At 33.7% G+C, this 23,741-nt stretch overlaps 1 protein-coding gene and 2 long non-coding RNA genes across 5 annotated transcripts in view; 2 read left to right on the forward strand and 1 right to left on the reverse strand.

The window, feature by feature from the left end:
* Nucleotides 1-571, reverse strand: part of rtn4r (reticulon 4 receptor) — a 179,547-nt gene extending 178,976 nt beyond the window's left edge. The window contains 1 exon segment of the mRNA NM_203478.2: nt 92-571. Within this exon segment, the coding sequence (NP_982345.1) occupies nt 92-113 (22 nt within the window). The 5' untranslated portion in view covers nt 114-571.
* LOC137495558 (uncharacterized) overlaps nt 1-23,741 on the forward strand; it is a 320,840-nt gene that overhangs the window by 184,057 nt on the left and 113,042 nt on the right. The window lies entirely within an intron of this gene.
* LOC103911048 (uncharacterized) lies at nt 16,713-19,754 on the forward strand. The gene is made up of 4 exons (XR_661557.5): nt 16,713-16,755; nt 17,630-17,669; nt 17,768-17,912; nt 19,250-19,754. It is a non-coding gene; the product is annotated as an uncharacterized lncRNA (long non-coding RNA).

Here is a 23,741-nt window from a genome sequence, read left to right on the forward strand (position 1 = left end):
ATGCGGCAGTTAAACTATATAAAACAAACAATGGCGAAATTGACAGATATAACTTTTTTTTTTTTACACAAAAATAATCTATATCACTTACCCTCCACGATTAAGGTCTTCATGTTTATTAATAAATCCAGTAAATAAGTAAATCCCAGAAAGAGGTCCCCGTTGAACTGGAGAACACGGTGTTTTTCCTCACTGTTGTAAATTTAAATTAATTTGCAAATCTCACGGAAGATGAACCACCGTCATCCCTGCCGGTCAAACTTTACCCGACGGTGGCCGTGCGGGCGCGGGACGGAGAGCAGCGTCTCCCGGTGGTTCCTCTCTCAGTCATTTGGGCAGAGACACAATCACAGTAACATCCAAACTCAAGAGATCTGCGTCTCGCTGCCGACGCGAACGGAGCAGCCCGGAGGATTGACGAGAGCTGGCGAAAGTCACACTGGGAGCGGGGATGAACTACAGTCGGGGTGAATCCAAATCGGCTGTACGCCACATTTCCGGTGAACGCAGAAAGTATTCCAACGGTACGAGTGTCCGTGCAGCCGCGCGGGAGGAACGGAAAGAGGCTGTGGCGCCGTGCTCGTGTGTGTGTGTGTGTGTGTGTGTGTGTGAGAGAGAGAGAGAGAGAGAGAGAGAGAGAGAGAGAGAGAGAGAGAGAGAGAGAGAAAGGGGGGTGTATATGTGTGTGTTTAGAGAGAGAGAGGGGCTTTTTAAAAAAATATATTTTAATATTTATTTTAATCAACAATTATTTTATGCTAATTTGTACTATTAGCATAAAAACATCACAAGTACTTTAATTTTTTGAGAGAAAAAACAAGAAACTGGATGAATAAATAGGATCTAAATAACTCCCCTCATTTGTCAAGCTTTCTTTTTATATAATAATTCACTATTTTTGACAGTATTTAATTAACAATTGACATTAAATAATACAACATTTACGTACATTTGAAACATTTAGGTATGTGGTTATTCTTAAACCTAAACGAAGATATAAATATGGAAAAGTGTCAAAACAATATACTACTATGAATGAATCTATGATTAACTAAAAATAGCAAACAAACAAATACATAAATAGATAATAAGTATATTTTACAAATTGCAAAACACAATAAAATAACTGGAACATTCACAATAAAAAGAAAACAGAAAAAAAATACACAGTTGAAGTCAGCATTATTAGCCCTCCCTTGATTTTTTTCTTTTCTTTTTTAAATATTTCACACAGGATGCCTGATAGAGCAAGGAAATTTTCACAGTATGTCTGATAATATTTTATCCTCCGAAGAAAGTCTTATTATCTTTAATTCGACAATAGAATACAAGCAGTGTTTAATTAAAAAAAAAAAAAAAAAAAAAAACCATTCTACAGAATAAACCATCGTTATACAATAGCCCCTTTCACACATACAGACCTTTCCGGAAAATTGCCGGCAATTTTCCGGAACGGTTGTATGTGTGAACAGGTCCTTTTTGAAAATACCGGTAAATTCGTTCTGCCTATTTTCCGGAAAGAGAAGTTGTAACATTACCGGCAATTTGCCGGAATGCTGCGCTGTGTGAATGCAGAAGGAAGATTCCCGTAATAAGCGCGTGCACGTCTAGAACGTGCTGACGTGAGACGTCTGCTTTAGCCAATCACAACAGTCAGACGCATTTACGTCCGCGCGGTTTGTGAGGATAAAAGCCTTTGAATATTTTTCCACACACATTTAGCTGCTAGAAGTTAGTCAGATTACGTTTGTATGTTCTTCTTAATGCCAACTGTGTAAATAATCATCGATGAGATGCTTATGATAAGCCGTTGTTTGTTTACCTTTAAGCTTTGCGTGCGCATATGAGCGCCTGCACACGCAGATAATATGAACATCTCGACATGCGAAAGTGATCCTGCGAAAGTTGTTCACAATATTGATCATCCACAGAGTTTGTAATTTAGTCAAATGTTTACAAATACAAGCGCAGCCGTTTAAAGCTCATTTGTGGTGAATGATGTCAGAATTTACCGGTATTTTGGAATGGATGTGTGAATGCTCTTTTCCGGAAAATTTCCGTAACGTCCTCGCCTGTGTGAACAGCGCTTTTTTCAATATACCGGTAAAGTCGTTCCAGAAAATTTCCAGATATTTACCGGTATCACTGTGTGAAAGGGGCTAAATAACTTGCCTAATTACCCTAACATGCCTAGTTAACCTTATTAACCTAGTTAAGCCTTTAAATGTCACTTTAAGCTGTATAGAAGTGTCTTGAAAAATATCTAGTCAAATATTATTTAATAGTGATTGTTCTTAAGAGATAACTACTAACTAGGAGCATGTCTATAGTGCCGATTTGGATTAGTCAATTAACTTAAGTTGCATGTTTTTGGACGGTGGAAGCTCTGGGAAACCCGGTTGAAACCCACGTGAGCACAGGGAGAAAGTGCAAACTCCACACAGAAACAAGTACTGGTTTGTTAAAGCCTGGAATCAGAGACATTCTTGCTGTGAGTCAACAGTGCTAAGCACTGGGGCACGGTGTCACACATCTTGGAAGAAAGAGAAGTAGGGGTGGATGGAGAGATTCTTCAAAACGAAGATAGCGGTGGTATGGGTATTTGTAGTAGCTTAGGAGTCGTCTGATTGGTTCATTGAGTAATGGATAATGCGGATCCAGCCGCTAGCAATCATAAGCACGTGATCCTCTCGAAATTACTTTATAAATAAACTTCACTTACTATGATTTGCTCATAAACCAATAAGAGTTAGGGGTGGGGTTTGAGGGCATGCCTCCTTTTAAAAAAGTTCCTTTACAAATGAAATCATGAGTTTGTGTGAATTATTCACTTGTTTAAACGTACACAAAATAATGAGATTGCGCTGTTGTGCCCCAATATTTATTCAACCAAAGCCTGATAAATTAAAGAAAGAAAAAAAAGTGTATACTTAAGTAAACCCAAGTATTGTTGGTTTGCTTATAGTGAAAGAGACACACACACAGAGAGAGAGAGGGAGGGATGAATGTTTTATAGCACAGGAGCAGGAATAGAGCACTAATGAATCTTTTATAGATTTCAGACGCTTTGACGTGCAGAGAATCCATTTGTATAAAAACCGAGGCATTTCTGCACATATATACACACAGAATTATAAACACAGCGGCCTGAGGACATGTACACTTTCAGAAATTGCCCCCCTGAATTTATTTGACCTTCGCATCTTTGACCAAAGCCATAATAACAGCTGAAAAAAAATCCAATAAAACAAATACCAACAAAATCCCTGAGCTTCATTTAACATATCGCTCTATAAATCAAGCGTCTCTGTTGGGAAAGTGTTACAGTGAGGATAATTATTCAGTGAAATGCGAGACTTTTCAAACCAGAAAGATGACAATCCAGTTTGATGACTTTGAACAGCTCTCAAGTTACCATCAAAATGATTTCTGGCTATCAATATATCAGTGTTCTCACCTCAAAGAATGATGTCAATTATCTATGCACTGTTAACGATTTTTGTAAATTACAGAGTGTTTACTGTAATATGAACTGTATTTTACTGTAGGACAGTTTTACAACAATGTGTGTATTTATATATATATATATATATATATATATATATATATATATATATATATATATATATATATATATACTATATATATATATATATATATATATATATATATATATATATATATATATATATATATATATATATATATTTATATATATACATATATATATATATATATATATATATATATATATATATATACAACAGTTCTGTCTGGTTCTCAAATCTGATTGGCTGATAGCCGTGCAATATTCTGCAATATCAGAACTCCTACAGCCTCTTTACCCTTTGTGTATTACTCCGCCCACATACAGCCAGCAAAAAGCAGACACTACAGATCTAAAGTTTAAAAGATGCACGCTCAACTGCATCTTTCAGCTTTTCAACTGTCAGCTTATGATTTGAATCCAGAAGAAAATAGTTCCTCATACAAAAGGGTTTGTGAGACTCTTCATGTTTGATTTTGTTTTCATATACACAATTATGCCGTCAAACTGTTGTATAAACGCAATATCACACAAGTAGCAGTGCGATATGGCTGTATATTGGCACTGGTGGGGGCACTAAGGCCAACGCACGCCTCCCACCAGTGCCGATATACAGCCATATCGCACTGCTACTCGTTTGATATTGCTCATCTATATATATATATATTGCTCATCTATATATATATTCTCACGTTTCAGTCTCTACTGCACACCTTAAAGATTCTTGGGAGAGGGAATTAGGAATTGACATTTCATCCTCTATTTGGGAGGAGGGACTGAGTCTTATTCATTCTTGTTCTATAAATGTAAGACTACAGCTTATACAATTCAAAGTGATGCATAGATTGCCTTATACTAAAGCCACACTAAATAAGCTGTATCCTTCTATCTCTCCTCTGTGTGATAAATGCAAAGGCGCAGTCAGAACCTATGGTCATATATTCTGGACCTTTCCAGAAGTATCTGAATTTTGGAAAATTATCTTGGGACTTTACTCCCAGGCGTTTGAAATGGACATTAAAACTGATGTGGAAATAGCATTGTTTGGATGGTCAGACCAGGCTCTAACTCGGCCTACACCAACAGCTCTTCCTTATGTTTGGCATGGTGCTGGCCAAGAGTGATTCTGATGGAGTGGAAATACACAACACCTCCAGTTTTTTTCTTTTTAAATGGTTAGCTGAAATGGTTTCTGCCCTCAATTTGTAAAGTTTACGTTTCTCTAGATTTGGCAAACAGAAGTTGTATGACAAAATATGGGACCCCTTCCTTAGATGTATAGGTTAATAATGTTTCTGTAATCATTTTTTTCTGGTAAAATTTTCTTTTTCTTCTCTCCACTTCCTTTTTACATGTCATTCTATTTTGTTTCTTATTTCATCAGTCTGGCTGAGATTTCTTTATTTATTTTTTTGATGGTGCTGTGTAATTGCTGTATTGTTTGCTAGTATTTTGACGCATATGTTCTAGTTAGTATAAGGTAATAACACAGAGATAAGTTTATTAACATAAATACATGATGTACACTATTTGGTGTTATCTTTTTACAAAAACTTCTATAAATAAAGTGAAAAAGAAATAAATAAACAAAAGTCACATTGATGTAGCATATACCTTGCTCTTTCCACTTAAACTGTAGCTTTTGTTCAATCTTTTTGGATTTAAGTGCTTTTTTGAAAATGCTTTCATTATCCAAAATAATCTTGATTATAGTTTAAGACTTAATCAAAACACCTTGTTTTGGGTTTTACTTTAATATATATTGGAAAGTTTTATACCTAAAAATGTAAACCCATTTTTAGCATATTCAAACAAGAAGTATTAGCCTAAAGAGTGATGTTAATTCCTGCAGTTTGTGCTTATTGTTTTTGTATTTAATATGCCTATTCATTTTTCTATTACCCTCTCATTTCCTCTTATTTCTCTCATGCATTTGTTTTATATTTAATTTATAATTCCCTTATTGTTTAAAAATGAACTAGTTTGTAGAAACTGTATTCTGTTTTACTTGTACTGTAAATCTTCTGTTGATATAAATTAATAAATGAATGAATGAATGAATGAATGAATGAATGAGGACCAACTTTGAGTACCGAAGTGTCCGGCTTGACGGCTCCATTTTTAACTCCGCCCCGCCTGCGCTCGGCTAATCTGGTTGATCACCAGCTGCAGCCAATGAAAGCATTACATTTAAGCTGCAGTCACACAGGACTTTTCTCCCCATAGACTTCCATTCATACGGACGCGAATACATCAGACCGGAAATGCAAGGTCGTGCATCAAATTTCGCAGATTGCTGCATTGGAATGTTCAAACTTGGTGAACTCTGACCTGCGAAATTGCATCACTTGACTGCGTGAGACCAATTAAGCATCAAAAAATGACCTCTATGGACAAAAATTTAAACATGGACCAATCGCTCGTTTTGTTAAATGTCTAATAATCTTGTTTAATCCCGACCCTTTTCGCAGCGTTGTACCACAGAATTTCACAAGCTTAAATTTTAGTGTGACGGCAGTTTAAGTCATGGGTTTCAAACTCAATTCCCGGAGGGCCGCAGCTGCAGTTTTGCTCCATCCCTAATCAAACACAGCTGATCCAAATAATCAAGTTGTTCAAAAGAGTCTCGAACACCTTGATTAGTTTCATCAGTGTTTGATTAGGCATTAAAGTGCACATAGGTTACCCCTTTTTTCATATTTATTTTAAGTCTTTTGAGTCCCCAGAATGTGTCTGTGAAGTTTCAGCTCAAAACACCCATCAGAGTATTTATTATAGCTGTTTGAAGTGTCTGTATTATAGCTGGGAAAAGGTTGTTGCTGTTTTTTTTGCACTGGGCCTTTAAGACGAGTCATCCCCGCCCACCGTTCTCACGTGCCTGTCAGCAACAGCTTCAATCCCCGCCCTCGGCTGCCTCAGGAAGCAGATCTCACATAACGTTTGTGAGAAATACTACAGTAAGAACTTTACCAATCAGTATTTCATGCAGACACGCAGACACACACACATAGCACAGAGATGTAGCAAGACACACACACACATACAAAGCGCAAACACACACACACACACACACACACACACACAGAGACAGTGAGAGAGACACGAGGCTGTGCTGATGAAGTGAATCTGAAGAGAATTTCTGTACTTCATTACACAAGTGCACACGTTTTAAAACATGTTAAACTTAAACTTAAAACTCACTCTTGATCATAAAGTTGCGGTCGATCTGAAAACCGCTCCAATTTTTCCACCGTTTCTATGTTGTTAAATTTGAAAAAAAAAAGGACTTTAAATAATCAACCAGACTGAAACCTTCAATAAAAGAGCCTGAACATTCTGCAAAGCGCTTCACTTTGTGTTCAACCTCCAGAATGTATAGGTGTGGCATGAGAAAAAGTATAAGTACCTAAATTCCAGAGAAATTTCCCATAAATCTTCCTTTAATTGCGCACAAACAGTTGCGATCAATTGCCAGCTGTTTATCATTTGCATGCATTCATTTAAATGCGTCTCCCCCACCAATAGCGCAGTATCCAACTCATTTTTGTTTATGCGCATTACCTTGAGGATTCTCCCAAGGTGTTGTTTGTGCTGCATGAGATAGCCTACTTTAATACTGAGCATTAATTGAGCCTGCGGCAACCACACCACATTATGCGCTAACAAATTAATGCTGGGGTGTATTGTGCTGCACAGGATCGTGGATGCAATGAACTAATGTAAACTTCAATAGTGGATGCAATTAACATGTTAATTTGTGAAAAATTAAGAAGTTTAAAAGGCAGATTCAGTCTCACTCATTGTTTGTAGCAAAATATGCCATGGTGGTATGATGTCACACTGTAATTTACTTTTAATTTACATTTTGAAATGACATTTTCAGCATTTATATGTTTAAATTGATGGGTGATTCATGTCTATAATCTGCACTGGCAGCCCACATATAATTGTCTACTTTGACCCTCAAACACTGATTTTGAATCTGAGGCCTGGAAGAGTTTAATTTGTGTTTTTGACATGTTGAGAAAAATTAAAGTGAAGTGAAAATGAATTCACATTATGCGCACATCCAAAGGGTGAAAAATGAATACTCAACGCTGTTGCTTCTTTTTACAAAAAGCTGAAGTTTAGATGCAGTAATAAATATTTGTTTTTTTTACATTTGTTTTAAGATTCTTTCTTTCTTTTTCATTCTCTTTCTTTCTTTCTTTCTTTCTTTCTTTCTTTCTTTCTTTCTTTCTTTCTTTCTTTCTTTATAAAATGTTATGTTAATTTTTATTGTTTTTACTTTTAATTGAACTTATTATTTTGTTTTAATTTATTATTTATTTAATATTTTTATTAATTTGATATTTATTTTTACTTTTAATTTAATGTAATTAATATAATTTATTATTTATTTAATGTACTTTTTATTTAATTTATTATTTTTAATTTAATTGTTTTATTTTATTTTCATTTAATTTATTATTTTATTTTTATTCATTATTTTTTTAATTTAAAAAGTTTATTTAATTTTTTATTTACTTTTAATTAGATTAATTTATTACTTATTTAATTTTTTTCATTTAATATTTTTTTATATAATTTATTATTTCACATAATTTGTTAATTTATTTTTATTTAATTTAATTTAACTGTATTTTTTATTATATTATTAATCATTTGTTTATTTTAAATTTAATTAAATTTAATATCCTTTTATTTTATTTTCAGATTAGATGTAATTTTAACCTTGGTTGGTTAAAGTGCTGAACTGTTATAAAAGTGAACAGTTTTCCCTATTTTGTGATTAATTTTCCCTCATTTATTTAGGTATTATTACCTAAATAATAAAGTATTATTGGACCTTGATCTTTCTCTTTTTTCATTTTATCTTTTCGTACAATTTTTAGGTAAGGTTTGAAAAATCATGTTTTTGATTGACATATTTACAGTTTGAAGTGCTATATTATTTAGGATGTTGTTGTAAATCGCAGTAACATCACGGTAATAAACTGCCAGTACTTTTTCCTGTCATTTCCATCTATACACTTGTGTCACAAAATACAGAAACTCGAAAATAAGATATATTTTACAGTGTGTGCAAAAATAAAAATGATATAATAAAAAAAAATACAAAGCAACACACTATTTACATTTTACAAGCACTAAAAAGAAAAGTTTTTTATTTAATTTAAGCCCCTTTCTCACATAAAGACTTTTCCGAAAAAGATCCGGAAAGGGATCATGTGTGAACAGGCCCTTTTTAAAAATACAAGCAAAGTTGTTCCGGCAAAATGAAGAAACTTTCGTTTTCTGGAAAGAGAAGTTGTAACCTTGCTGGTTATTTGCGAAAATGCTGCTCTGTGAACGCAGAAGGAAAATTGTCAGAAGAGCGTGTTCACGTTTAGAATGCGCTGATGGAGGACGTCTACTCCGACCAACCGGAAAAATTAAAACTCATTCCCATCTGCGCTGTTTATAAAAATAAATCCTTTGGATATTTTTCCAGACACATTTAGCTGCTAGTGGTTAGTCAGATAACGTTTCAATGCCAACTGTGGAAAAAATGATCGATAAAATGCTTATGATGAACTGATGTGAGTCTCAAGCTCTGCGTTCAGCTGCGTGGTGCTTGTGCATGTAAGGAGTTCTTCAATGAGTACATCTCAACATGCACAAGTGTTCCTCCATATGTTTACATCAAAGTGTTCACAATACTCATCCATCCACAGAATAGAGTGGAGGAACTATGACGTCAATTTGTATGCAAACACCCGGAAGCGAGTTAGCATTTTAGCACTTCCGGTTCCCTCGTCCCAAAGTCAATGGGTTTTTTAAATGGGGTTTCAGTAAAATCGCTTAAATAAGGTCCGTGGCAAACACAAATTCAAGATATTTTCACGTTTTGTTCTACGACATAAAACACATCAGTTACAGCACACTTTTGAATTTTTAATTCGGCCATTCTTCTTTAAAAAGACGGTTGCTATCAAGTTGCTAAATGGGACTACAGGCGGTGTCGGGGACAATATACGTCATCGAGCTGATCTGGTCTGGAGCGCAGCTCGCTTGTGTTGGGCGTTTGGATTTGTCTGTGATTTAGGTATTTTCATGAATAGTATTTTATAGTTTTTTGTGTTTTTCTAATAAGGAATTCAGATTGTGTGTAGATAATTCCTTCACATGTAAAGGCTGTCGAGACAGATTCATTTGTTGATCATTTATTTTAATTAAACTATATTATGAAGATACTGCTTACCAGTGCAGCCTGTCTCTCTCCTGCTGTCAGTAATGCAAACATGTGAATAAATGTGTAAAAATACAGACATATTCACTGTCATTTTAATGTGATCAAGTGATTTTTCGTCTTTTTTTATTCATCTGAACTCATTTTACTCAGTCATAACTGCAATATTTACACTCCTCCATAAAACGTATAGCAGATGTGACTGTATGGGCTGCTTTTCACTGTACGTCGTGACATAAAAGGAATATTGAATGTTGCTCTGTGTCCATCATGATGGAACTTGCAGCCATTTGATAGACTTGTTCCTCCTCACGCCTCATTTCTGTCATCTGTTAAGGTAAGCGGGCTGTGTGCGCGAGCGATACACTTATTTAAATATGTCTGATGAAAATACTATATAGGCAGATTTATACACGCAGTTTTAAAACTTTTAGAACAACCGCAAAGCGAAACAGATGTATTTCCCACGTAAAAACTATCCAAAAGGCACATGGGTCTATGTATTTTTGCGTATTTATTTGTTTATAATACATAGCATGGATTATAATATAATATACAGAGAGACTAACTCTTTGTCATGGACATTATTTCTAAAAATAAGCTTGAGAAGTTGTCTGTAGCAGGATGGGGCTGACGTCACAGACGAGCACCCCGAGGGCGCTGTAGTCCGTTTATAGCCTAATGTTAGCTTTTTAACTCTTGCGTTTGCATTTAAGATCCAAAAGTGCTCCAAGTTGTATTTTCGTGTGAGGATTATCCGGATGGTAAGTGTAATGAACTGTGTTTGAACACAGGGCTTATTATTTGCAATCTTCGAAAAGCCTATGGGAAAATCCTATAGGGATTTTCACGAGGGAACCAGTTTTATGCTAGCAGCCGATTAGCCTACAAAGTGACGTCATAGTTCCTCCACTCTATTAGTAAGGTAGTCAAATGTGTAATTTAAATAAAAGTGAAACCATCAACAAAAGCCCTATTTTGTTTACAAATACAAGCGCAGCTGTTTAGAGGCCATTTCTGGTTAATAATGTCACAATTTACCAGTATTTAGGAATGGATGTGTGAATAGTCTTTTTCTGAAAAATGTCAGCTTTTTTATTTAACAGTAAAGTCTGTCTGAATTGTTCCGGTTATTTACCAATATCACTGTGTGAAAGGGGCTATTGATTTGAACTCAGCTGTTCTTTTAAAAGTTACCTATAGGTAGGCCCACACGGAATCTGCGCACACAGAATTCCGCAGATTTTCCGCAGATTTTCCGCAGAATTCCGCAGATTTTTAGCCCATTATTAATTCTGTTTATTTGCTTAAGTAAATGTGTAAATCTAAATTTATTCAGTTTTTATTCAGTAATTTATTACTTTTTATTTAATATATTAAGATTTTAGTTATGATACTCCGCTGGATACTCCCAAAATAATTCCGCAGAAATTCACAGATTTTTACCAAAATTCTCCACAGAAATAGCAAAAAACGTCCACAGATTCCGACTGGCCCTGCCTATAGGCGACCAATCAGAGCAGAGTTATCTGACCAATCAGATCAGAGCAAGTTCTTTGAGAGGTGGAGTTTAGAGTGACCAGATCTTTGAACCAACAGTTTCAGACACTGTGAGAAAAAGTAAAATCAGGAAAAAAAAGTAATGTGTTTTTTGACCTTGGACAAAAGTAATCCTATTGCAAGAGACCTCCAAAGCCAAAATTATAAACCTTTAAAAGGCCCACTTTAATGAATCATATAAAACTGCAACATTTATAGCACAATTGAATATTTATGAATCATATTTAAATATTTATATACCTTGTCCTGAGAACAAGAAACAAAGTTCAAACTCTGCCACGGTCTGTTTTCATTATTTATTAGACTCTTCTTTGAATGTATGTTATGGTGGTTATGTTATGTTCATTTATTTAGTCACTACAATTGCAATGGTATTGAAAGTTTAATTCGCAGCATTGAGCTCACTGTTTTAATTAGTCAAAGTGATTTTAACTCTCGTCACAACTTCCTGTTGTGACAACAGCCGATGTCTCCTCTTGAGAGAACAATTTAGCTCTCGTAACACAGAAAGCATTAATAAAAAAGTATAAAAATCTCACAGCATGCTAAATGACTTCGTAAGGATTGTTTCAAATGCAAACATGAATTATTTACGATGGCCATAATTTCCAACTAATCCCTTCTCGAGGCTTGAGGAGTTGAGGCAGTTTTAAGAGGACAGTGAGATTGCTTTTCACGCTGAGACCCTGTTTTTAACCATTCCCATCACCTAGAGCTTCCTGTAGACTGTTAGTTATATGTCAAATCACCAATCAAATTGTATTAGTTAGAGATTTGCTCATGTGCTGATGTCTGAAAGAATCAGGGTTGGTCTGTATGTGCTTTATGAATCATACGTTTATATCCTACAACTACAAATTCCTCAATTGTGCTCTGTTATTATTATTATTTTTATCATATTACATGACACATGATTCATGCTATGATATAATATGTAGCAAGTTATGCAAGTCTAACATACAGTATAGGGAGTAATGGGTGAATGGAAGCACAGATGAATAGAGAGAATGATATATAGAGAGACTGATTTGTAGGCTATGATATATAGATGGATAGATAGATGGATGGATGGATGGATGGATGGATGGATAGATAGATAGATAGATAGATAGATAGATAGATAGATAGATAGATAGATAGATAGATAGATAGATAGATAGATAGATAGATAGATAGATAGATGGATGGATGGATGGATGGATGGATGGATGGATGGATGGATGGATGGATGGATGGATGGATGGATGGATGGATGGATGGATGGATGGATGGATGGATGGATGGATGGATAGATTTTCTGACATTTATTATTCCTAGTCATTTCTCCCATGGGCGACTGAATCGGAAGTTCAAAAACAATCGTGAAAACAGGCGCACTTCTGCATTTTACAATAAGGTCAATACAGTACAAAATCACATACTTCCATACTATAGAGTGCGAAATCGCATACAAAATTGCATACTTTCATACAAGAGAACGAGATTGCATACTTCCATAAATTGCATACTTCCGTACTACAAAGTATGAAATTGCATACGAAATTGCATACTTCCATACTAAAGAGCACAAATCACATACTTCCATACTATAGAGTACAAAATCAAATGTCCAAACTATAGAGTACGAAATCATATTCTGTACTTCCATACTAAACCGCATACTTCCATACTATAAAGCACTAAATCGCATACTTCCATACTATAGAGTACGAAATCCCATATTTCCAAACTTTAGAGTTCGAAATCACATATGTCCATACTATAGCATAAAAAATTGCACACTTTCATACTATAGAGTACAAAATCACATACTTCCATACTATACAGTGCGGCATTGCATGCAAACTAGCATACTTTCATACTATAGAGTCAGAATTTGCATTCAAAATCATATACTTCTATACTATGGAGTCAGAAATTGCATTCAAAATCATATACTTCTATACTATGGAGTCAGAAATTGCATACGTCCATACTATAGAGCACTAAATTGCATACTTCCATACTATAGAGTACAAAATCCCGTATTTCCAAACTTTAGAGTTCGAAATCGCATATGTCCATACTACAGAGTACGAAATCGCATATGTCCATACTACAGAGTACGAAATCCCATATGTCCATACTACAGAGTACGAAATCGCATATGTCCATACTACAAAGTCAGAAATTGCATTCAAAATCGTATACTTCTATACTATGGAGTCAGAAATTGCACACTTCCATGGAGACAGAAATCCCATACTTCCACACTATTGAGTCAGAAATTGCAGACTTCTATAGAGTCAGAAATCACATATGTCTATACTATAGAGTATGAATTCGCATATGTCCATACGATAGAGTCAGAATTTGCATTCAAAATCTCATACCTTCGTACTGTAGAATATGAAATCACATACGTCCATACTATAGAGTACGAAATCGCATACTGCTATACTATAGTCAGAAATCACATAGTTTTATACTATAGAATACAGAATTGCATACCTTCATACCAAAGAGTTAAAAATTGCATACTTTTATATCATAGAGTATGAAATTGCATACAAAATCGCATACTTCCATACTATAGAATACAGAATTACACACTTCTTTACTATAGAGTACAAAATCTCATATTTACTGTACAAACTATATAGTATGCTAAAAACAGTGTGCTAGCCAAGTAGTTTGTCCAAATTCATAGCGTTTGAAAAACAGTATGCGAGGAATACCCGGATTACTACTACTATTTATACTAAGTGCAAATTTGATGAACACTTTGCCATCTTATAATGCCATGCAAGATAATTCACGAATAGTAGTGAATCGATGCCACTGATGCTGGTAGGTTACGTGATAATGACAAATTTTATTTATACAACTTCCATTCATATATTTAGTATGAATATAGTACATACTATTTGTTTAGTAAACGGTTGTGTAGAAATTTTAAATTCAAGTGTGGCACCTACTTGAGTAGAAAGCAATTTCGGATGCAACCACAAACTTATGCGACAGACAGATTGTGAGTAAATGCTTGTTAAATTAATGTGGAGAAATAGAAACGCTCAACGCTCATCTCTCGTTTCTCTTCCTCTATTGCAATACCATTCATTTAGCTAGCATTTAAACACAATCAGACGAATGCATCCCATCCCCCATCATTTGTCTGCATGTCACAGATCTGCCACTGTCACTGCTTACTGTGCGCTGTGACCTCTGCACTAAATCCATGGCCAGATATACATCCTGTGCTGCACGGTGACAGTGTTACCGTTAAAAGCCTGTGACAGCTCATTCTCCTCAGCGGCCTAGAAAGACAATATCCATGATGGAACTGCCCCGTGCCGCTGTCCAAAACTCATTAACACATCGGAATAAAGACAATGCAGACTTGTTCACATTAAGTTGAAATTGCACCGCCCCTGTCTTCCACTCTCTCCCTTTCTCTCCGTTTAATTTTGTCTTTTTAATTAGATTTTCAATTGCTGCTGTATAAATTAGCTTACCCTCAGAAAAATGGCCTGACTTTGTCCACTGCATGCTTTAAAAAGTTCTTTTTTATAATGAACTAAGTATCAGACTTTGTATTCCATGCACAAGTTTTGGCATCAAGAATTATGAACTATCAAATAGTTTGGCTTTTTCAGCATTCAGCTTTGTATACACTAAATATTTCAAGCCAGATTTAGAGTACTGATTTTGGCACGATACACTGCATAGTTTGTCTTGTTGATTTTGTAATTTACAGTAAGCATTAAAAATCAATAGTTTTATTTCTTATTATGTGTTATAGTAAACGACAGTTGACAGTGTGTTTGGGACAGTTATTGACAAACCAGGTCATTAAAATTACACCATTATTATAGTTTGATTAAATAGTAAGGGGTAATATATTGGTCACTGGTTCAAGTCCCCGCTGGCGCAGTTGGCGTTTCTGTGTGGAGTTTGCATGTTCTCCCCGTGTTGGCGTGGGTTTCCTCCAGAGGTTCCAGTTTCCCCCATAGTCCAAAGACATGTGCTATAGATCAATTTAATAAACTAAATTGGCCGTTGTGTATGTGTGTATGTATGGGTGTTTCACAGTACTGGGTTGCAGCTAAAAGGGCATCCGCTGTGTAAAACATATGCTGGAATAGTTGATGGTTTATTTTGCTGTGGTGACCTCTGAAATAGACACTTAGTTAAATAACAATGAATGAATGAATGAATGAATGAATGAATGAATGAATGAATGAATGAATGAATAGCATAATTGAGGATATAAACGTTGTTTCTTTTCTATTTTGTTATAATGGTTTGCACTTTGGGAATAAAAAAGGGATTAATACTTATATTAATTTCTATATCTAGTTCATTTTTTGATAGAAATAATTGATATTGGTCTTATATTAATATAGATTAATTATAGTATATTTTTAAAAGATGTTATCTTTAACCAAAACAAATGACATTATAGCATTGTTAATAACTTTTTTATATGTCAGTTATCATATTGGTATTTTCAGTAATTAATTTCTATATCTAGTTCATTTTTTGATAGAAATAATTGATATTGGTCTTATATTAATATTGATTAATTATAGTATATTTTTAAAAGATGTTATCTTTAACCAAAACAAATGACATTATAACATTGTTAATAACTTTTTTATCAACACATTCTCACTCCCAACTCGTCATATACTGACGCTTGGTCAGGAACCCTCGGCGTAGGTTATTGACGCACAGGGTACCCCTTTAGCGTCACATTTAGACGTGCAGGGATTCCCTATAGAATCTGTACCTGAGCCTGAAGCGTCATAGGGAGACGCTGGAGGCTCGTATAATTACCAATAGATGTCAACGCACTTTTTAAAACCTGATTTACGCCTATTATCGCAGTTTTCTTCTTTTAAAAATATGTCATTTTTATTTTGTTCATGAAAAGCGTCTGTAAACTGGGTCGAAACTACTGTATGAATAAACTTCGGTCCACGTGACATCCCTTCACGGTGAGTTTAACGCCGCTCTGCTATTGGTCAAACTGCATCAACGGTGAGTTCTCAGATGAGTTCAACTGTCAACATTAAATAGTATGTTAATGCTGCATAATGTATTTTTATTGGAGATTAGTTGGTGTTTATAAATATTTTATCATTAACTTTATATTTAATGAGTGAAAATATATTCGGTTGTCCAGTTTAGGTTAACTATAAAACTATACTACTAATAAAACTTTGATTCATTCATATTATTTATTTTTTTTTTTTACTTTAAAAAATATTACATTTCAAGTACTAAGTTTAAAAATGTTTTTGGCTGATCTTTTTTCATTTTAAATTATTCATTGAAGTTGGGGTCATTGTATGTGGCGATCTATTTTTTACAGTCTATGCTCGCTATCCCAAGGTTCATTGCGATCCCAAGGTTCACTGCGGTTTTCCACAAGGTAAGTAAAAAGTAAACAAATAAAGACGATTTGTTGATAAAGCATGTACTGTAAACTAGCGACGTTATCTAATTACATCAAGTTCATTTATTAAAAACATATTTTTCTCACATATAACGTTGGTCATGCATTAGAACAATATATACATTTTAAGATAAGGAACAGTGTAACCAGATTGTTGTTTTTCACAATAGAATTCGTGCAAAATCTTTATATGATATGCAATATGCAACTCTAATAATACAAATGTATTCGTAATTGTTTCAATATTAAAGAACATCAAGTGTTTCCAAAGGTTTAAAGGCTACATTGTAAAAACAATTATTTTCCATGCCTTAAAACACACACACACACACACACACACACACACACACACACACACACACAYATATATATATATATATATATATATATATATATATATATATATATATATATATATATATACATATAACATAAGAAAAGCTCAAGTATAACTTAAGCTGATGTATGTCACAATGAATATCTTACACTATTACAAGTATAATTTGGCCTTTACCAATTTATTTAATAAAAGAAAGAATCTATCATCTCTAAATTGTGGTAAAGAGGCACAACAAGCTGTCTTCTTTGTCAAATATTATGTCAGTCAGGATGGCAATGGTAAAACTCAAGGATTACCTTGCACCTTCTCAGTAATTTACCATTGATCATATGTATTACAAGTGGCTGGGTTGTTTTTAACACAAGCAACGTATTTTAAATCATTATCTTAAACAGATTATGGCTCATTTTGGACTACACTTACATTACTTTACAACTGCTTAATGCAGTACTGATGTATCTAGTAGTTAGTGGGTTTAACTAATGTCACATCTGTTTTTATTCATTTTAGATGCAGAAACTTTTGACATATGAATTCATCTTGACTAAGGGTAAGGTTTTTGTTCAGAATTAATCATTATTTAAAATCATTGTATTTTCTTTGTTATTATGTACAGCTTTTAAAAGAATGTACTTTCTTTTAATAAAGAACTCTTCACAGCACTGCATCTGAACAGTCACAACCTCACAGAGCTGCACAACTGCCCCACTCAAGATCACTGTTGAAGCTGGAACCTCATCTTGTGTACAGCAAAGGCAGAGCTGAAAATTCACTGTTTGTCTTGTATTGTGTGGTAAGTCATAGTTTTATTTATTTATTTTTTTTTATTGCAACACTAAGTAGTCCATTCTGTGGCCAATATGATATAAAAGGCCTAAAATGGGACTGACGTGATCATTGTTTTGATTTCTAGATAAGTACTTATGGGGCTACACATGCAGCTGAAGTTAGCTACATGGAGTAGGACATTTCTTTCAGTATACTCTTAAAGAGATTCACCCAAAAATGAAAATACTGTCATTAATGACTCATCCTTCACTTGTTCCAAATATGTCTGACTTGCTTTCTTCAGTTAAACACAATTTATATTTTAAAGAAAGATGAAAACCTGCAAACATTAACTTCCATGGTATTTGTTTTTTCCTACTATGCATGTCAATGTTTTCAGCTTTTCAGCTTTCTTCAAAAACTTCCTTCATGTTCAACACAAAAGAAACTTGGAAGTTTTTAAAAAAAGGTTTACAACCACTTGAGGGAGAGTAAATAGTGAACTATTCCTTTAACCCAATCTAGTTGACTTTACTAGAAAATTGTATAGAAACCCAGTGGCTTAAACCCCTTACATTTTATACAGGGTACAACTTAACAGCCATACTTGAATTAAAATATTACTGTAAGTCCAAGAAGATTGTAAAGGTTCTAGGTTAATTTAAAGTGGGCTGTTTAGTTTCACCTTGTGTAAAAACATAAAGGGTTTAAGGCAACATTTTCCATGCAGTTTTTTTTATAAAGTCAACTAGTTTGAGTTAAGAGTGTAATGGGTTTCAGTAAAAGCAGTGAATCATGCAGGCATGAAATTAATGTTTAGCCATGTAAAACAATAAGCTTGTTATAATTTAGAAATATTTTTAGGGTGGAGCACAGTATGCTGTAGTAGTTTTCATATAATTGATGAGTCAAACATGAGATGTGTTTTCAATTGCAAGAAGTGAATTAACAATATGTTCATCAAGATTCAAATCTTGCATCTTATATTTTTTAAGGTTTTGGCCCAATAATACCCATATTCTGCTATTTAAAAAAAAAAAACTTGCTGGAATTTGTGTCAGCATTCCCTTCAATGAAAACTACAGCAGTGGACATCAGTGGTGATAATGTATGAGAAGGATAAGGGTGTTCATAATGAGAAGTGCAGTCACTATCCTGATCTCTGAGTTTGTAGAACTGACAGATCTGCTTGGAATACATGGAAACAAGCTGGAAATGTTTAACCTATTATACAGTTAATTCAAGAGTGCCAGGTTTAATGACACTTTACATATATAAATAAATATCACTGAACTTTCTAAATGAAACCTAACACTCATTCTTTGTTCAGTAATGATATTGTGCACTTCTAATACTTTACAGTGGCAAAACCTGGAATAACACATGGGAGCCCTCCAGGAATTGCTGACACTTTACGCCCAAGTCTCCTCATGCTAACCGGGTTGCAATATGACAGTCTAGTCAGCATAAACACCTGGACTCACCAAGCACACTTTGGTTCTCAGTGTTTTGTACAAATTGTTTTTGCTATTCTTCAGTAAATACTTGAATATGTTTTGAACTTATTCTACTTTTGATGTTTAAGTTCAGAAAGTTGTTATTATAAACATAATTTGCATTTGTCATGAACTTGACTTCTTGTTGTTGTGAAAGCTGTTTATTATAATGGCATTTCCAAAGGCATCATTTGAAAAGATTTTTTGCAGTGCAGTTTTACTTGAGCTTGACATACCAGATGTATGACATGAATAAATATCACAAAATAAATATAATAATGATAATACAAAATATAAATTTCCTTCAATTATAATTGTTTTTAATCATTTATATATGTATGGTAATATATTATTGCATTAAAAACTGTTATAAATATATATATTTTTGGTTTTTGCATGTTTGCGTGATTTTTTTTTTTTTTTGTGGCATTATGAATAAATTATAAATGTTTCATTAAAATGTATTGTGTTTATTTGCATACTCATTTACAATGAACTACTATTTTTACTATTTAATGGGCACTATATTTGTCATTTAAGTTTGACATATATTTATATTTGTATACCTACATGATGCAGGGTTTAGTTACAGGAAATGCTGAAAATGTTTTCAAACATGAAGCTTTTTTTATTATTTTATTATTCGTTTCAAATTTAGTATACTGCATATGATCTGGTTTTACTATGATCATTTTGCACATCAGGTTACCCCCACAAAGGAATCTCACGGTAAATATACATTTGTATTTTTAATAAGACAATAAATAGCATGTAATATTAATACACATTTTGATATTTAAGTTATATTATGAGGTTATTATAATCTACCTTCAACCGGAAGATTACCAAATAGAGACAAAGTGTGACGTAGATTGCGACATTGTGATTGGACTATAACTTCAAAGCCAAATTAAAAGATCCTTCGTGTTGCTAACTATGTTTTGCTAACTTTGCCACTTTACTAACAGTGTCCTTTATCAATGAGTTATCGCTGTGTTTCAAATAGTTACCGATTAACCAAGATCGTAACCCTAAACGTAACCCTAACTACAGCTTTCAATGAACTACAATTTGTACCGCCATGTCTTTCCCGTCCCATCTATACAGCGACAAAGGATTGTGGGTAATGTAGTTTAAAGCCTTTTTGTAATAAAATGGAACAAATACTATTTTTAATGAACTAAAGACTATTTGAATAAGGTCATTGTGCATATATTTATGACATATATGAAAGCCAGGCATAAATTTGTTATTTTTCAATGAGTATTTTTTTAAAACAGCTTTTATTGACTTGATCAGTATATATCAGACTATTATATCCAACATTATTTATTGAACATAGCATAGATAATAGTCTTGCTGATATTCTCTCACTCATTTCTCGTTTGAAATGTGAATACTTTTTCCTTTTCTACGGGGCTCTACTCATCCCCTTTGAGTAAAAGGGCAGTTAACCTATGTAGATGTATTATCTTCAACATGGACAAGAAATTGTATTGTCACATGTACAGTTGTGGTAAAAAAAAAAAAAAGCTGTAAAAATAAGCTAAACATTAGTATCCTCTTTAATCACAAGTTATTAGCAATAGTGATCTATGTTCATCACAAATATTATGAATTCAGAATAATATGTGTGGATGTAATTTTGTAAGTGTGTTTCATTAATGGTCATCGTGTGATGTTTAATTGTTTTCACTTTATTTGAAATATGGATAAAAGCTCTTAAAATATGTAAATGTTTATAAATATAACCTTTTTAAAGACATGTATTTGTTTGAAAACCACTCTTTATCTGATTATTTTTACTTTCTAAATCTTCAACTGTTTGTGTAACAGTATGTTTTGATGACAATAGATGAACTTTGTGTTAAATAATGGTTCCACATCATGTCTTTGTCCTGCATGTGGGTTAATTTGTTAATTATTTTCTTTATGATCAAATGATTTTAAGATTTGCTGCATTGTAAGAATCATGAAAATAGTGAGAAATGAGGTAACAATGACGATAAGATATCCTTTCAAATGCTGTGAATAGTTCAAAATGATTAAAAATACATAGCCATGAACCAACAAAATAAATATGCAAACCTTTAAATCATCTAAACTAGAAGTAAAAAAGTTCTGTGCTGTACATAAGTTACTGTGAAGTTCTATGTCTACAAAAAATACATATTTTATTTTACTTTTTGGCTTAGTCCCTTTATTAACCAGGGGTCGCCACAGCTCTATGAACCGCCAACTTTTCCAGCATGTTTTTATGCAGCAGATGCTCTTCCAGCCGCAATCCATCTCTTGGAAAATATTTTATTTTTTTATTTTTTATCTTGCATTCAATAAAACATTATACAAAGTTATTTTTTATTTTCAGCATAACAACAGTGGCACTGTTATCTCACAAGTACAGTAGTTTTTTGTTAGACATTCTAACAAATGAATACAAATGTTTCAAAGTAAAGACAAAAATAAAATGAGATACATTTTTTTTTTTTTTTTAGAAAAATCCATGAGGACCAAATAGATCCATCAGATCTTTGATGTAAATCATAGGTTAATTTGTTCAGAGGTAGAAGTCTGGTTGCCTGACTCAGCCACATATTGACTGGAGGTATCTGAGCAGTTGACCATAATAATGTACATTTTTTGGCCAAGTATATGCAAAAATTTAATTTATCATAAAAATTTATCATAAAATCAATATTTTAAAAGCTCTTAATGTCATTTAATGTAATAATTTTATTTTAATATAGAGTTCCTTAAATTGTTATATGTTGTAAGCAGTTGGGCATACAATAATGCTCTTAATTTACAACACTGATTGATTTTAGAGGAATGCTTACATACTGTACATGTCTATGTATTTAAAAAAAAAGAGACAACAATTTAGTTATAGATGATGAAAATTTTATTTTATTTTTACAGATTTTGTTACATGCTTTAGATTCAGGGTTAAGGTCATCCTCTTCTGGATTACAGTAAAAGAAAATCCACAGTCAATGTCAAACTCATCAGCTGGAGCTTTATTTAAAAAATGTATGTTCTCTGCTCCAGCCAAAACTTGCAGGTACCTTGTAGGTCTCTAGATTGCACCATCGTATTGTTGTTTATTTCTCAGTTATTTTGTTGCTTTCTGAGAATGATGATCCATAGACCTTTTAACCCCTCTTCGTTTAGGCCACATGTCGAATCTTAAAAGAACACAACAACATAAAAATATATTAATATCATTTGGACTGGGTAACCTTATGCTTATGTCTGTGCCAAATAATACAAATACATACTTTTCAGTAGCAAACAAGCAGGAAAGTTCTTTGAAGGAACCAGGATGAGTTGAAATGTATTTATAGTGGTTGGCCATCTCTGCCACAAGAATCCACTGCTTCTCCTGAAGAATCCTGACTAGCAGGATGATGTTGAACACTCTCCTCTTTGTTGCTGGGTCAGCAGAGTCTGAAATATATTTATAAAAAGAAAATTGTACAACAAGGATTATACGTCAACTTTTAAAGAATCAACACTGACAGAAGTCTAGTGTACATACCATGCCATATGACGAAGACATCCATATCACTTCTGTTGTTTGTTGTCTTTGCTTCTGCTACTGAAAAAAATGACAATAATAGTAACACTTACAATTTTTCATGACTACATGTAATATTAATAAGAATTTCCTCACCCTCTGCCCACTCCTCTACGTCACAGACCAAAGTCTTCTAACTGGTTTCCAGTCACTGCCAGTTTCATGGATTCTGTTTTCCAACTTGCTTTGCAGAGCTGTTGTGGTCTACAGTGATAAGCAATCAAAAATCACAATACTATTTAAATAGGTTACAGAACAACTAAAACAAATTCTACTGGATATCGTTACCTTCTGATATCAATAGGTCAGCGAGATGGCCAAATTGTTGAATATCTGCTAATTCCAGCACATGACCATGAGAGTTACAGTAGCATGTCTGGTCACTGCAATCCTATAGAAGAAATATTGCACTGTTCAACCTCCTTCCCAAGAGTAAAACCACACATATCCTTGTATGCCTCACTCCATTTCACCTGGTTAACATATACAAAAACAAACAAACAAACAAACAAACAAACAAACAAACAAACAAGCAAATAAGTAAACCAATAAGTTTTGGCATTTACTTGTAGATCAGTTTAAGATAATCATATAGTTCATCTATCTCAGATATAAACTCATGTGCTTAGGCATGAAACACACTAAAATCATGGGCTTAAAGATGGTGCTGAAACTTTGGACAGCTTTTTGCAACTCTTTGGAGGTAGTGTCATTAGTTGATGTAGTCCACAAATCTTCCTGTCAATCCTTAATCCTTAGCTGTAAACAAACCTTCAAAATA

This window comes from Danio rerio, chromosome 5, assembly GCF_049306965.1.
Source record: "Danio rerio strain Tuebingen ecotype United States chromosome 5, GRCz12tu, whole genome shotgun sequence".
Lineage (NCBI taxonomy): Eukaryota > Metazoa > Chordata > Actinopteri > Cypriniformes > Danionidae > Danio > Danio rerio.